Here is a 13,089-nt window from a genome sequence, read left to right on the forward strand (position 1 = left end):
ATGGAGCAATGCTGGAATACATTGCCGGGCTTCTCCGGCAGTATGGCGACGCGCGGAATGCCGCCGGTGCCGCGCGGCTCCACGCCCAGATCCTGCGTAGCAGCCAGCGGCACAATGTCTACCTCGCCAACACTCTCATGCACAGCTATGGCCGCTGCGGCTGCGTGGATGAGGCCCGCCGCGTGTTTGACGCCATCCCCCAGCGCAATCCCTTCTCCTGGAACATCCTCGCCACCGCCTACATTCACAATGGATTCCTGCAAGAGGCAAAGGGAGTCCTGGACAGGATGCCGCAGCCCAGCGCGGTGTCGTGGAATCTTATGCTGGCGGCATACAGCAGAGAGGGGCTCACCGCCGAGGCCAGAGCTATGTTTGATTCCATGCCCGAGCTCAATTCCATAGCCTGGAATTCCATCCTTTCAGGCTATGCCCACACTGGGCATTGTGTGACTGAAGTTCTAACTGTGTTCCAACGTATGCCTGGCCACGACGTGATCAGCTGGAATACCCTTCTTCTTGCGATCTCCGAGACAGGTGACGCCGGCGGTACTAAGCGCGTCTTTGACGGCATGGCACAGCGCACTCTAGTATCTTGGACTTGCGCCATGCAAGCAAATGCGAGGACCGGGAATGTGGCGGCAGCGAGGGACGTGTTTGACAAGATGCCGCTGCGTGACGTGGTGGCGTGGACAGCCATGCTCCAAGCCTATGCCCAGGATTTGGATAGTCTTGAGGCCTTGTTCCGCGTCATGCCACAGCGTGACGCAGCGTCATGGTCCCTCGTGATCAGTGCCTATGGTGAAGGTGGCGACGCATGGAAGGCCAAGCACACCTTTGATGCCATGCCTGGCAGCTCCAGGAATCTAAGCTGCTGGAACGCTCTGTGCCACGCCTATCTCTACAATGGCCAGCTCGCTGAGGCTGGCGGTGTGCTCCACCGGATGAGCAAGCGCGACGTGGTGGCGTGGAATGGCATGCTGTCGTGCTGCGTGCAGCGCGGCGAGGTGGAGACCGCCGAGGCGCTGCTGAGGGACACGCTGCCGGAGAGAAGCCCGGTGAGCTGGAGCACTGTGGTGTGTGGGTATGCACAGAGCCGTGACGCGCGGCACGGCGCGGATGCCAGCCGCGTCATGGGCTCCATGCCGGCGTGGACGCTTGTGTGCTGCAACGTGATGATCTCCTCTCTAGCACAACGAGGAAAGCTAGATGATGCTCGAGAAATCTTCCACAGGCTTCCAGCGAGTGAGAGAGACGTAGTGTCATGGACTGCCCTCTTCCATGCTTGTGCTCTCAACAATTGCCTTGACGAGGCCGCACTCGTCTTCTTCCGCGACATGCCCGACAAGAACCACGTCTCGTGGAATGCCATGGCGGCAGCGTATGCCCGAGCAGGGCATACCGCCGAAGCCAAAGCCGTGCTCGAGCAAATGCCGTGCCACGACGTTGTAGCTCTTACTCTCATCTTTCACCTCGCCGTCCAGAGCGGCCGCTTGGAACACGCTCGGAGCTTGTTCGACAACGTTGTGCCGGAGAAGGATCTGGTGGCTTGGAATGCAATGATCGGGGCGTATGCCCAGAACGGGCAAGGTGACGAGGCACTGCTGCTCTACCGCGAAATGCACATCCAAGGCATGGATCCAGACGACGTGACAATGTCGAGCATTCTGGCAGCACACAGCCGACTCGGCCAAGTCGAGCAAGGGAGAAGCCACTTCGTTGCCATGCCGATGGATCACGGGATCACGCCATCGGAGGAGCACTACGCGTGCATGGTGGACGCACTGGGACGTTCCGGGCAGCTGGTAGCGGCAGAGGAACTCCTCGCCACCTTTCCGTTCCATCCCAGCTACGTTGCATGGGGGAGCTTTCTTGCGGGTTGCCGGATCAATCAGGACGTCGCGCGTGGGGAACGAGCTGCACAGATCGCTGCGGTATTGGATCCCAGCAAGTGTGCACCTTATGTGCTCCTTTCACAATCGCCGAGAGAGCTGTGAAGCTCAAGAGAAAATGCTCCTGGTAAGCTCCACTCGCTTCCCTTGCTACTGTAAGAATGCGAAATTCACTCGCTGGCTACAGGTGCTCGGGAAAACGCTCCATGCGCGGCCCACCAAAGCAAAAGTTTGAAGGCTTTTGGTCAGCCTCTCGGAGTGTCACGGGTTGTGCTGCCTCCACATCTACGCCTGGCACCCTGTGAGCTATGGCTCTCCACAACCTCCTCTACTGCGTTATCTTCATCACAGTCTTGGACGTCTCTGCCGTCCAGCAGCTCCTCGAGGAGTGTCCCTTGCTCATCTTCTTCTGCGAGGGAGCATGGTGGTGTGGGAGGAATCACACGTAAAGCTTCTCAAGGGCCGCAACCTCGACTGGTTGGAGATTCACGGTCGTTGTGGCCATCGCCATCCATCGATATGCCCAATCTTTAGTGGCTCATTGTCAGCCTGCGGCTGTGCGTGGAGCTGTGGCCTTTTATGTGCAATGTCGGGTAATTGCGGTTGCAGGTAATAATGATTTTTTTTCTTTGCAGGCACTAAACGTGAATGAGTGGAGTGTTCATCTAGGAGTGTTCCTGCTGCATTTGAGGAGCTCTTGCAAAGTTTTCCTGGTTGCAACAAAGTACACAGGGGATGCTATGGTCCATCCTGGAAGCTAGCTAGAGTTAAGTTTGAGGCTCCAGACACAGCAATCCAGCACTGGTGCAAACTCATGCCTCCGCGTCAAAAGATGCACTTGGCAGTGACCAAAAATGTAAGTACACGTTTCGCATTGTTCAGAACAGCATAAGATTCTTAGGAACATTACAGCTCAATTGTTCACTCATCACCCATCCCTTCCAACCATGACGTATAGGAAAGGGTGAAAGCGTTAAAACTGGGTTGAGAAAGACGTTGAAGTGATCATGCTGTTGCGTTGTTGCTATCCAGGAGATTAAAGATAAGGATGCCAGCTGCTTATAGTACAAATTAACATCTAGATTCCATCTTAGCTGACTGTAGCACAAACAGACACTACAGTCCTGTCGTGCGTGTTTCACGTTGCCCATAGGTACTACAAAAGGATACCACACCATAAAAGGATGACTCGTTCATCTGTGTGTAGGGAAAATGGCGACTCCGGTATCTGCAACCGCAACTTTGCCTCGCCACATGACAATCAAGGGTGAGAATGGGAGGTATTTGGCACTCAAATCGGATGGGCTCCTCACATTTGATGCTGACCAGAGGAGTTTCCTCACATGCCACGAGGTGATATACAATTTCGACGACTCCGAAGGCACCTTCTCTGTACGTGCTTCAAACGGCAGATTTTGGAGTCGTGATGCTAGTAACTGGATTCGAGCGAATGGTAGCACGGAGCCACCCGCTACGACCGACAAGAGGACCCGCTTCAAGCTCGTGAGGTTTGAATCAGGTCGGCTGGGATTCCTGTCTGCACTTGATGATCGATACCTCAAGCGCTACGACGCCAGCATCCGTGGGTACAACGCCCTGCAATCTCAGCCTGACCCTTTCACTCAAGTTGAGGTGAGCGATGGTTCCGAGCATGCAATTCACCTCCCACGTTTCATCACGTTCAAGGGAGACAATGACCAGTTTCTGCTTGTACGCAAGGAATGGAACAACGAAAACTGGTGGCTCCAGTTCAGTGGTCAGGAAAACGATTTGTCCAGGGATGAGGCCATCAACAGGGTAGTTCAGATGGTGGATGGCAGTTTGGCATTCTACAACATTCACAGACAAGCTTATTGGCGCAACAGGGCTCTTGACAACAATTCCTGGGTATGGGCAGAATTCCAAGGAGCCGTGGAAGGAGATTCGAGATGCCATTTCTGGCCCATAAGGCTGAGCACCCAAATGTTGGCCCTCACGAGCAAATCCAACAACAGGATATGCAAGAGGCTGACCAACTATTGGACTAACTGCTTGTCCGCTAGTGCAAATGGCACAAACGATGTAACAACGCGTCTTATCATCAGCGAAGCTACGCTCTCACGATCGATTTTCAACGTCAAGTACCTTCTCGAGTTGGCTAGCACCATGGATCAGAGGTTACTCATGGTTGGCGAGGGCTCGGTGATCAATAGGCGGGACGAGCCGGCAGACATGACTGTGACTGTAACTGTGTTCCAGAATCTTTCCACGCAGAGGACATTCTCAAACTCGTACACCATCACCCAGAAGATTTCCACCGAGTTCACAGCCGGCATCCCGGGGATCGCTGCAAATCAGACTACTATCGAGATCGGCGCTGAGCAAAGCTTTACTACGGAGTGGGGTGAAACAGCACAGGAAGGCGTGCAATTCCAGACAGAGTACGTTGTCCGTAATGTCCAGCCTCAAATGACGGTACGTTTCAAGTTTAAATTGGCTCGTTATACTAATGGATTATCTTAATGTAGGCCAAAGCCACCGTGTTCGCGAGCACTGCAAGGATGCGTGTCCCCTTCACTTATACAAGCAGGGAGAGGGGTGCCAACGGGATTGATCGACCATCTGAGAACCATATTGATGGGGTCTTTGATGGTGTGTCGGCATTCAACATCCATGCAATTTTAAGTGACGGTGAATCGGAAAGAGACGTTCCTTTGAGTTTGGCCAATGGCTTTTATCGCAAGGAAGATTAAGAGCGTCTCATGCTTCTTGGGGGGGATATGTGAATGAATGAATAAAAGTAAATAAGAGATTAAATGCTACTTTATTAAATCACCAAAAGCTTTTAGGACAGTAGGACATCGCGAAGGAGTTTTTCTGATCAGAGCTACCAAAAGTATCGAAAGAATCCGTAAGCTCCATGCGGGGTGCTAGGTAGAACATCAATCACCATAGTTAACTGGTTGGTTTTAAGGAATCTTAATCTTTCGGATGATTTTTCGGAGAGCGACGACATAGATTTTCTGTGGGAGCTTACATGAGGAGCAGCGCTACCGCAAGTTCCTTCAAGGTACATCTTTTGGTGTTTGATCTGGCTACACAGTGCGGCTGTGGTGCACCGGAAGGAAATGTAAGTTCACTTTGATTTTGATCAAAACACGGAAGTCAACTTAAGAGGAAATGCTATCTCAGTCAGCATTCAAGATCCTTGGGAACATCACAGCCCAAAGTTGCCTTGATGTCGTCCTTGCTTACTCGGACGCGTTCGAGCGCTCCCACGGGCTTGTTGACGTTTGCCATTGCTTGTGCGATCTTCTCACCGCTTGGAAGCAAATCTGGGTTTGAGAAGTGGTAGACTTTGCTGGGATCAAGGTTTGAACACAGATCTCTCATCGCATTCTGGATGTAGAGCACCCGCTTCATGACCTCGCCACGGCCTGGGCTTCCCTGAGGCTAGCTGAGAAGATAGCACAGAGCCAGGAACCAACCTTGGACATGATTGATCTGTGAAAAGATTGAAAGCTGTAAGAACTTTTAGGATCACAAAACCTCGATTTTATACCTGAGTGGAAAGCTCGCTGGAATTGTCCTCCAAGAACTCCTTGTATGTCATGATGCTGCCATACAAAGAGATGAAAGACACCACATTAGTGGAGAACGCGTTCCTGACTTCCCTCAGAAGCTTGGACGTCGCGAAGTAGTTCTTCACATCAGTTCTCTCGTGAGCTTGGAAGTGGTACCAAAAGTATCGAAAGAATAAGCAAGCTCCATACGTGCGTACGTACCGCCTCTGGAGCTCGGTGCCGCTCCTAAGTGTAACAATCACTCAAGTCAATCGAACATCTTGGATGGTTCTCACCTCCGGTAGTGAAGGAAGTCGTGAGTTACCAAGTTTTCCAAGAAATCCTTAAGCTCCGAAGCAGCCAATCAGCAGTGGGATGACAGACACTGCTTGATCTTCTACGTTGTCTCTATAGCTCACGAGAAGCGCTCCCAGGAATGCTACAGCCAGGCCAGGGACGGCCAACAACACCCATGCCTGATCCATCCAATGGATTAGGGTTTCTATAATCCAATGTGTTAAAAGGAGGTTTAGGGCTTCCTGGAGCGAGCGAGCGATCGGCCTGATGCTTCTCTCCTGCGACCTGGTAGCGTCGCCCCGCCAGGTACAATTGGCATTGGATTGGAGAATCGCAGCTCCATGTCGTGGCTGGAGAAGGAAGAGCATCACTAGCGTCAGTAGTAGCAGTAGACGAAGGAGGGGCCGCCTTGGAGCCCTTCTAGTGGGTCAGCTAGCGCTCATCCATCGCCGTCGTCTCAATCCTCGCCAGCATTCATCGCTCGATTGCTCCAGCAACGGCAACCAATCCGCGCTGCTACGCAGCGACCAAGACAATGGCGGCGCTGTTGGAGGCGATGGAGGCGATGGCTTGTCCGCGGCTTTTGGCGGAGATGGCGACGTTGGTGGCCGGGATGGCGACGATGGCGGAGGTGGACGAGGACAGCAGCAGCAGCAGCAGGGAGTGGTGGACAAGGACGTGCAGCTTGCGTACCTCAAAGAGGTGGCGAGAATCGCTCATTCGGAGCTGGAGCGCGCGAGGTTGCACAGCAGGGAGCTCGAAGGCGAAGCACAGAGATTTGCCGAGCGAGCCATTGCGCTGGGCGATGAGGCTACCAACATCTCCACTGCAGCTGCCAATGCCAGAACCGCCATCGACAAACTCCACGCTCAAGAGGCCGCGGCCAGAGAAGCCGTGGAGAAAGAAAGCGTGGTGCTATCGGCTGCCAAGAGGAACATCAAGATGGTGGAGCAAGAGCTGGATGCCGCGAGAACGAGAGCCGAGGAAACGGCTGAAGGTCCGTCCGAGCAAGTGAAGGAACAGCAAGCTCTTCTGGAGTCTGCGTGGTTGGAGCTCCAAAAGTCCGAGGAAGCGTTTCGAAACTGCCAGCTCGAGGTGTCTCGAATGGAGAACGCTTATCCGGAGCTCCAGACCGAGCTTGATCGCCTAGAGAAACTTGCCGACGCAGCCAAAGCCGTGGCACTCGCTGCCGAGGACGATGTTGCCAAGGCGATGTCGCTGGCGGAGCAAGCCGTGGCGGTGGAACTCGAGGCAGCACAGCGTCTCAACGATGCAGAGATTGCTCTACAAAAGGCTGAAACACCTCCTGCCGCCACTGTTACTACCACGGCCGCTACCACGACCTCGACCACCACCACCACCACCACTGCCACCGTCGAGAAAAATGGCTTGATTGCTGATCAGATGGTAGAGTCCACCACCGAAACAGAGCGTATAGTGGAGGAGCTCGTTAAAGTGGAGATCAAGGACAAAGAGCCGTTTATTCCCGTTAAATCCAAGACGAATATGGAGAAGTCCGAGGCAGAACTACCAGGGGTTCCAGTCGGGCTTTTCTCACAGAAATCAGACACGAAAGCAGCCGAGGTCGGGAATCTCAAGTCTTTTACCAAGAAATCTTCTCGGTTTTTTCCAGCGTCCTTCTTTTCGTCCGACGAAGCGGAAGAGTTCTCGCCGTCCTCACTCTTCTCAGGGTTATTGCTATCGGTCAGACAAAATATTCTTAAAGTTGCCATTGGTGGAGTACTTCTCCTTGGTGGGTACGTACTTTGATTACCATTCAATTGTTTTCTAGCTTTTTAACACGTTTTTCTTTGCCAGAGCGGTTTTTGTCGCTGGCAGAGCAGAAAAAGCTAGCCAGCTTATTCATTCTTCTGAGGCTTATGTCGCCACAAGTGCTAAACCTCTCTTGCAAAAACTAGACAAGTTACCCTCCAGGATCAAGGTCGTGATTGACAAATTGTCAAAGCAAGAGGTATGGGTCGAAGTGCATGCGTGGTCTTTAATGTTTGTATTGCATGATGTGCAGGTCAACGAAGAGGAGGCCTCTCTCTTTGATGTTTTGTGGCTGCTCTTGGCCAGCGTGGTCTTTGTTCCCGTTTTTCAAAAGATTCCTGGAGGTAGAACATGCGTTTTACAATGACAAGAAAATCAACTGCTCCTGACTCTCTCGGATGTCTTCTTACTGTTAAGTGTTACAGGAAGTCCTGTCCTCGGGTATTTGGCCGCTGGGGTGCTAATTGGTCCGCACTCGCTCCATATAATCCGAAACGTACACGGAACCAAAGCTATTGCTGAATTTGGCGTCGTCTTTCTACTTTTTAACATTGGCCTCGAGGTATTGCTGCATTTTCTTCCTCAATACCACTTAACGTGTACTTTTTGGTCGTTGTTTTATAGCTTTCAGTGGAAAGACTAAGCTCGATGAGAAAATATGTCTTTGGCTTTGGATCGAGTCAGGTGCGTCATTCCCCACTTGTCTTTTCTTATTCTAACTTTTTACTACAGGTCTTGGCTACGGCACTAGCGTCTGGCTTGTTTGCGTACTACGTCTCAGGACTTACACTTCCTGCTGCTATTGTAATCGGCAATGGATTGGCGCTCTCGTCCACGGCCGTCGTCCTGCAGGTACGTGAAGGATATTTCTTCTAAGCGATAGAGTAATCTTTGTCTTTTTCAGGTGCTCCAAGAGCGTGGTGAAAGCACATCTCGTCATGGCCGTTCGGCATTTTCAGTTTTACTCTTTCAGGTGAGGTCAAAGTTTTCTTCTATTCGATTAACTTAACTTCCAATCGGTTTCAGGATCTGGCAGTCGTAGTTCTTCTCATTCTGATACCTCTCCTGTCACCAAATTCGTCAAGAGGCGGGGTAAGTCGTGAATCCGACTTGGTGCCTGTCTTATGTTGATGCGATCTAGGCTGGACTCAACGCGATTGCCGAAGCTCTTGGAATAGCGGCTGTGAAAGGAGTGATTGCCATCAGTGGGATAATTGCGGGTGGTAGACTGGTTAGTACTTTTGCTAAAATACGTAAAATCGAGGGACGAACTTAATCTGTGCTAATTGCAGCTTCTTCGTCCTATATACCGGAGTATGGCTGAAAATCACAATGCCGAAATATTTGCGGCAAACACTCTGCTCGTTGTTCTTGGAACTAGCGTTCTCACTGCCAGGGTACCTGAAAACTTCCGTTTTGGTTAGCTGAGTAATTTGCTTTGTGCAGGCCGGGCTTTCTATGGCCCTTGGCGCGTTTCTTGCTGGACTCCTTTTGTCAGAAACCGAGTTCGCTCTGCAAGTTGAATCCGATATTGCACCATATCGGGGTCTTCTTCTGGGACTTTTCTTTATGACAGTAAGTGGTTTCCTCTAAAAACAATATCTTCCGAGCTCATTATCTGGCGTAACACCTGCAGGTTGGGATGTCTATAGATCCGCAGCTGTTTTTAGCCAAGTCCAACATCATCCTGGGGTCATTGGCTTTGCTGATTGTTGGCAAAGCCATGTTGATAGCTTGTCTGGGTCGTCAGTTTGGTCTTTCTAGTGTAGCAGCACTTCGTACTGGTCTTTTACTTGCTCCTGGCGGGGAGTTTGCTTTTGTTGCCTTCGGCGAAGCAGTGAACCAGGTACGCAGCTTCAAGTTATCAGCTTTAACTTGGCTTTGCAAATGCCGTGCAGGGAATCATGAGCCAACAGCTATCTTCCCTCATGTTCCTGATTGTTGGCTTGTCCATGGCATTAACTCCTTGGCTTGCTGCGGCCGGACAAATAATCTCAACAAAGTTCGACCAGCAGGACGTCCGAAGCCTGCTACCTGCAGAGAACGAGGTATTTCTCATGTTTAACTCGAAAGAGCCCAATACACGTACGTCCGCATGCAGACGGATGATCTAGAAGGCCACATGATAGTTTGTGGATTTGGTCGAGTCGGCCAGGTGCGTTTCGCTGTGAACCTTCACAGAATCACTAGAACGTTTGTCGCATTGTGCAGATCATCTCGCAAATGCTGTCGGAGCGACTGATTCCCTTCGTTGCGCTTGATGTCCGAAGGTTGGTGCTTGTTTTCTAAGAGCCGGTTTTTAAATCGTCGTGTGCAGTGAGCGTGTAAGCATGGGCCGAGCTCTCGATCTCCCTGTTTACTTTGGAGACGCCGGAAGTAAAGAGGTTTGTTTTGTTTCCAGCACTCTGCTGTTTGTTCTTTCCACAAAGCGTTGCTTTTCAGGTGCTACACAAGCTCGGTGCCGACAGGGCAGCTGCTGCGGTGATCACTCTCGACACCCCCGGAGCAAACTACAGGGCTGTGTGGGCTCTGAGCAAATATTTTCCCAAAGTCAAGACTTATGTGCGTGCTCACGACGTCGATCACGGCATCAACCTGGAGAAAGCAGGAGCAACCGCTGTAAGTCGCTTTGGCCCTTCTACGCAAAAAGTCACCTTGGGTTTTGGTTGGCATTACAGGTTGTTCCCGAGACGTTGGAACCGAGCCTGCAGTTGGCGGCAGCAGTACTTGCCGAGGTAATCAGCCTACACTTGATGTTGTCTCATGTTTTTTTGCATTGTTGTATATATCTAGGCAAAACTTCCCGCATCTGAAATAGCCTCCACTATAAACGAGTTTCGATCAAGACATCTTGCAGAGCTGACAGAGGTACCATTTCCAGTGCGTATTCTTTTTCACTTCTTGTCTTTCTGTGCGCGTGCAGCTTACCAAGAAAAGTGGTACATCTCTTGGCTATGGCTTCTCCCAAAACGTTGGAGCGAAACCAAAGCAAAGCAGTGCAGGCAAGAGTGAAGACGATGGCTCCCCAGACCGTAGGTTCGAAGGTGTCATCGCAGTTCCTTGAGTTGGTTGTTAATACGTAATTGATGGAAAGCGATGGCCTCCGATATTTCTCTTGAGCTTTAGAAAGCGTTTGTTCGCGGGGACAAATCAATCGTCACTGGGGCCGTTGTTGGAGAAAATTCGCAGTTTAAACCCAGAGCGAATTCGAGGCGCGATCAAACACCATGACTTCATAACGCGTAGGCGAAGATGGCGATGGCGGTGCAAAAGCGACAACAAGCAGTCGACAAAGACGTGCAACTCACTTTCCTTCCTTTTTTATGTCAGATGAACAACATTTTTATCTTCCCTTTGGTGGAGCGTCAATTAGAGGAGAGATCATCACATCTCGGACCTTGTCAAAGCTCGCCTCATGGTGATCAAAGTCCGGCGAAGTCGTGTCAAAATTGGCTCGAGATCGTGGATCGAGACACGAGTAGTCGCTGGTCGCTGTTGAATTGGACATTTATAATCGAAGTGAAACAAGTCATGCTCGTCCTTTCGCAACACCCTCCTGGAAAGAAGAAGTATACTACGTGGTATACTGTTGACAAGTAGGTCATCCATCGTGATCCATCAATCTGTAAACCTGGAAAGCTTGGGCCATGGAATCGACACCGACGTTTGTCTCTGGTAACTCCTGTAAGCTGCCGCTCTCGACTCTTTCGCCAGCATTCTCCTCTCGACCATGACCGTGACGCAGGCGAGGCAAGCACTGTTGATCAGGGCCCCCAGCATCGTCCAAGAGAAGCCCAGCCTCGAGCCAAACATCGCCAGCCCCCACCACCATAGCTGCTCGCCGAAGTAGTTTGGATGCCGGGAGTAGTGCCACAGACCCTCGTCCAGAACCGCGACTGGCTGCGCCCCGCGCTCTCTCCGGAGCTTGTTGTTGCTCACGAAGCTGTGGAGCTGGGTGTCGGCAATGCAGGCGATGGAAATCCCCGCAACGCAGAGCATGGCGATGGTGGTGTCGATAAGGTGGTGCCATGGAAGCTGGCTTTGGAAGACGGCATAGACGGGAAGGCAAACGCCCACCAGCAAAAGCTTCGCAGAGAAAGGTGGCGTCAGAAAGAACAGCGCTAAAGGAGTTACAGTACCTGTTGCGAGACGTAGACTGCAAAGAAGGAAATCCACCACCAGTGACGGCCGAATCGCTCGCGCATTTGCGCAAACCTCCAATCCTCCCGAGCTCCCAGCTTCCAATCCTCCCGCCGGAAGTACGAGTGCGTGATCCTGGCGCTCCACACCCAGACGAGCGCGGTGACTACTCGCGATCTCACCGGGTCGGACTTGGCGGAGGGATGCGCCGCCAGGAAATGCGTGATCAAGACCGGCAGGAAAGCCCAGTATGGGTCGATGAGCTAGATCCAAACAAGACAAGGAGAATGAGAGTGGATCGAACGGATGAACGGTGGCTAACTTACCCAAGTGCTCCCTTGGACGAGGCTAATGATCCAAAACACCACATTGACATTGATAAAGAAGAAAGCATTGAGAAGTAGCAAAGGATGGGCTGCCGCGCTCCACACACACAGTGACTTCCTTGCCACTGGTGGCGATGGCGATGGCAGCGGCGGTGGGCATCCATAGAGAATCCAGGCGTACGCGACGATGGTGGGAAGTAGGACGAGTGACGCCACGCCCGAATTTCCCCCCATAGCTAGGGTAAAAGGCTCGACTTTAAAAACCATGGACAAGCTCTTGCCATTATCCCAGCGCCAGTACAGTTTAAAACGTTTCAACCAGCGAGTTTGAGGCCATCCCTTCCTTTCTCCTCAATTCTCTTTCTCCCCGTGAGCTTTGACTTCTCGTGAGTATCAAAGAGCGAGTGGAATCACTGCAAGTTTGCTCACCTCAATGGCATCTTCTTCTTCTTCTTCTTCTTCTTCTTCCTCTTGGAGTAGTCCAGGAGCCATGGCAGCAGCAGCAGCGATCCTGGCACTGGCAATGAGCTTCCTGGCACTAAATCTTCCTGGAGTAACCGCTGCCTCGAGCAAGGTCCCGCGGCGCCTCCAGTTCTTCATGCAAGACCGGCAGCTCATCGCCAACAACACTGGCGTGGAGGTGGCGGCGGAGGGCGGCAATCTCACGCGCTACGCCTTTGGGACCGTCTTCGTCATCGACGATCCCATCACCGAGACCACTTCCAACACTTCCAAGGTTGTGGGAAGAGGGCAGGGGATGTACTTGGTGGAGTCGCGATCCAATTTCCACTTGCTCGTCTCCTTCTCGGCGTATCTGGAGAACCCACAATACAATGGGACGATCGTCTTCCACGGCTCGTACAAGGCGCTCGAGCCCACCAGGGAGCTCCCAATCATCGCCGGCACTGGGGATTTCCGGGGGATCACGGGCTATGCGATCGTCAGCACGCCCGTGGATCTGGGATTGTACGTCGTGCTTAGCTTCGATTGCTTCATCTCCTTCCTCCGCTACGAATAACGGCATCCTCTTTGGATCATCATCCTCAAATATTCTATAAACTTGTTTGGATTGGAGAGATTGGAATATGCTTCGTCTCCAAGTAGTTTCGCGTGTTTGTGTGT

The 13,089-nt window shown here is 51.9% G+C and overlaps 5 protein-coding genes across 5 annotated transcripts; 4 read left to right on the top strand and 1 right to left on the bottom strand.

Annotated features, from left to right (window-relative positions):
• Positions 1 to 8: 8 nt before the first annotated feature.
• LOC9639438 (pentatricopeptide repeat-containing protein At4g02750) lies at positions 9 to 2,194 on the top strand. The gene is made up of 2 exons (XM_024665060.1): positions 9 to 1,948; positions 2,077 to 2,194. Exons 1-2 carry the CDS (start codon positions 9 to 11, stop codon positions 2,192 to 2,194), a joined length of 2,058 nt encoding a protein of 685 aa, XP_024520828.1.
• A 760-nt stretch (positions 2,195 to 2,954) lies between these two features.
• On the top strand, positions 2,955 to 4,700 carry LOC9639410. The gene is made up of 2 exons (XM_024665049.1): positions 2,955 to 4,343; positions 4,397 to 4,700. Exons 1-2 carry the CDS (start codon positions 3,102 to 3,104, stop codon positions 4,619 to 4,621), a joined length of 1,467 nt encoding a protein of 488 aa, XP_024520817.1. The 5' UTR covers positions 2,955 to 3,101; the 3' UTR covers positions 4,622 to 4,700.
• Positions 4,701 to 5,939: 1,239 nt separating this feature from the next.
• LOC9639411 (K(+) efflux antiporter 2, chloroplastic) lies at positions 5,940 to 10,626 on the top strand. Its single transcript, XM_002991251.2, has 20 exons — positions 5,940 to 7,485; positions 7,547 to 7,700; positions 7,755 to 7,845; positions 7,927 to 8,063; positions 8,126 to 8,185; positions 8,234 to 8,353; positions 8,406 to 8,474; positions 8,528 to 8,593; positions 8,643 to 8,732; positions 8,794 to 8,898; positions 8,948 to 9,076; positions 9,138 to 9,347; positions 9,400 to 9,549; positions 9,603 to 9,656; positions 9,713 to 9,771; positions 9,819 to 9,885; positions 9,944 to 10,120; positions 10,180 to 10,236; positions 10,295 to 10,369; positions 10,425 to 10,626. Exons 1-20 carry the CDS (start codon positions 5,996 to 5,998, stop codon positions 10,563 to 10,565), a joined length of 3,501 nt encoding a protein of 1,166 aa, XP_002991297.2. The 5' UTR covers positions 5,940 to 5,995; the 3' UTR covers positions 10,566 to 10,626.
• Positions 10,627 to 10,799: 173 nt separating this feature from the next.
• LOC9639412 (uncharacterized protein C594.04c) lies at positions 10,800 to 12,258 on the bottom strand. The gene is made up of 3 exons (XM_002991278.2): positions 11,968 to 12,258; positions 11,641 to 11,904; positions 10,800 to 11,587 (listed from the first exon to the last, which is right to left on the bottom strand). The coding sequence occupies exons 1-3, from the start codon at positions 12,232 to 12,234 to the stop codon at positions 11,120 to 11,122; spliced, it is 999 nt and encodes a 332-aa protein (XP_002991324.2). The 5' UTR covers positions 12,235 to 12,258; the 3' UTR covers positions 10,800 to 11,119.
• Positions 12,248 to 13,070, top strand: LOC9639439 (dirigent protein 2). The gene has a single exon (XM_002991252.2). The coding sequence runs from the start codon at positions 12,401 to 12,403 to the stop codon at positions 12,983 to 12,985; it is 585 nt and encodes a 194-aa protein (XP_002991298.2). The 5' UTR covers positions 12,248 to 12,400; the 3' UTR covers positions 12,986 to 13,070.
• Positions 13,071 to 13,089: the final 19 nt, after the last annotated feature.

This window comes from Selaginella moellendorffii, unplaced genomic scaffold, assembly GCF_000143415.4.
Source record: "Selaginella moellendorffii unplaced genomic scaffold, v1.0 SELMOscaffold_118, whole genome shotgun sequence".
NCBI classification, from domain to species: domain Eukaryota; kingdom Viridiplantae; phylum Streptophyta; class Lycopodiopsida; order Selaginellales; family Selaginellaceae; genus Selaginella; species Selaginella moellendorffii.

What these genes read in the sequence shown, in the direction of transcription:
- LOC9639438 (XM_024665060.1), top strand. Translation starts at nt 9, where the DNA reads ATGCTGGAATACATTGCCGGGCTTCTCCGGCAGTATGGCGACGCGCGG. An exon ending in GCGGTATTGGATCCCAGCAA is followed by an intron (nt 1,949 to 2,076) that starts GTGTGCACCTTA and finishes CGCTGGCTACAG; the next exon opens with GTGCTCGGGAAAACGCTCCA.
- LOC9639410 (XM_024665049.1), top strand. Translation starts at nt 3,102, where the DNA reads ATGGCGACTCCGGTATCTGCAACCGCAACTTTGCCTCGCCACATGACA. An exon ending in ATGTCCAGCCTCAAATGACG is followed by an intron (nt 4,344 to 4,396) that starts GTACGTTTCAAG and finishes ATCTTAATGTAG; the next exon opens with GCCAAAGCCACCGTGTTCGC.
- LOC9639411 (XM_002991251.2), top strand. Translation starts at nt 5,996, where the DNA reads ATGCTTCTCTCCTGCGACCTGGTAGCGTCGCCCCGCCAGGTACAATTG. An exon ending in CTAGCGTTCTCACTGCCAGG is followed by an intron (nt 8,899 to 8,947) that starts GTACCTGAAAAC and finishes TGCTTTGTGCAG; the next exon opens with GCCGGGCTTTCTATGGCCCT. An exon ending in GATTTGGTCGAGTCGGCCAG is followed by an intron (nt 9,657 to 9,712) that starts GTGCGTTTCGCT and finishes CGCATTGTGCAG; the next exon opens with ATCATCTCGCAAATGCTGTC.
- LOC9639412 (XM_002991278.2), bottom strand. Translation starts at nt 12,234, where the DNA reads ATGGTTTTTAAAGTCGAGCCTTTTACCCTAGCTATGGGGGGAAATTCG. An exon ending in TCGTCCAAGGGAGCACTTGG is followed by an intron (nt 11,905 to 11,967) that starts GTAAGTTAGCCA and finishes GTTTGGATCTAG; the next exon opens with CTCATCGACCCATACTGGGC. An exon ending in CAGTCTACGTCTCGCAACAG is followed by an intron (nt 11,588 to 11,640) that starts GTACTGTAACTC and finishes TTCTCTGCGAAG; the next exon opens with CTTTTGCTGGTGGGCGTTTG.
- LOC9639439 (XM_002991252.2), top strand. Translation starts at nt 12,401, where the DNA reads ATGGCATCTTCTTCTTCTTCTTCTTCTTCTTCTTCCTCTTGGAGTAGT.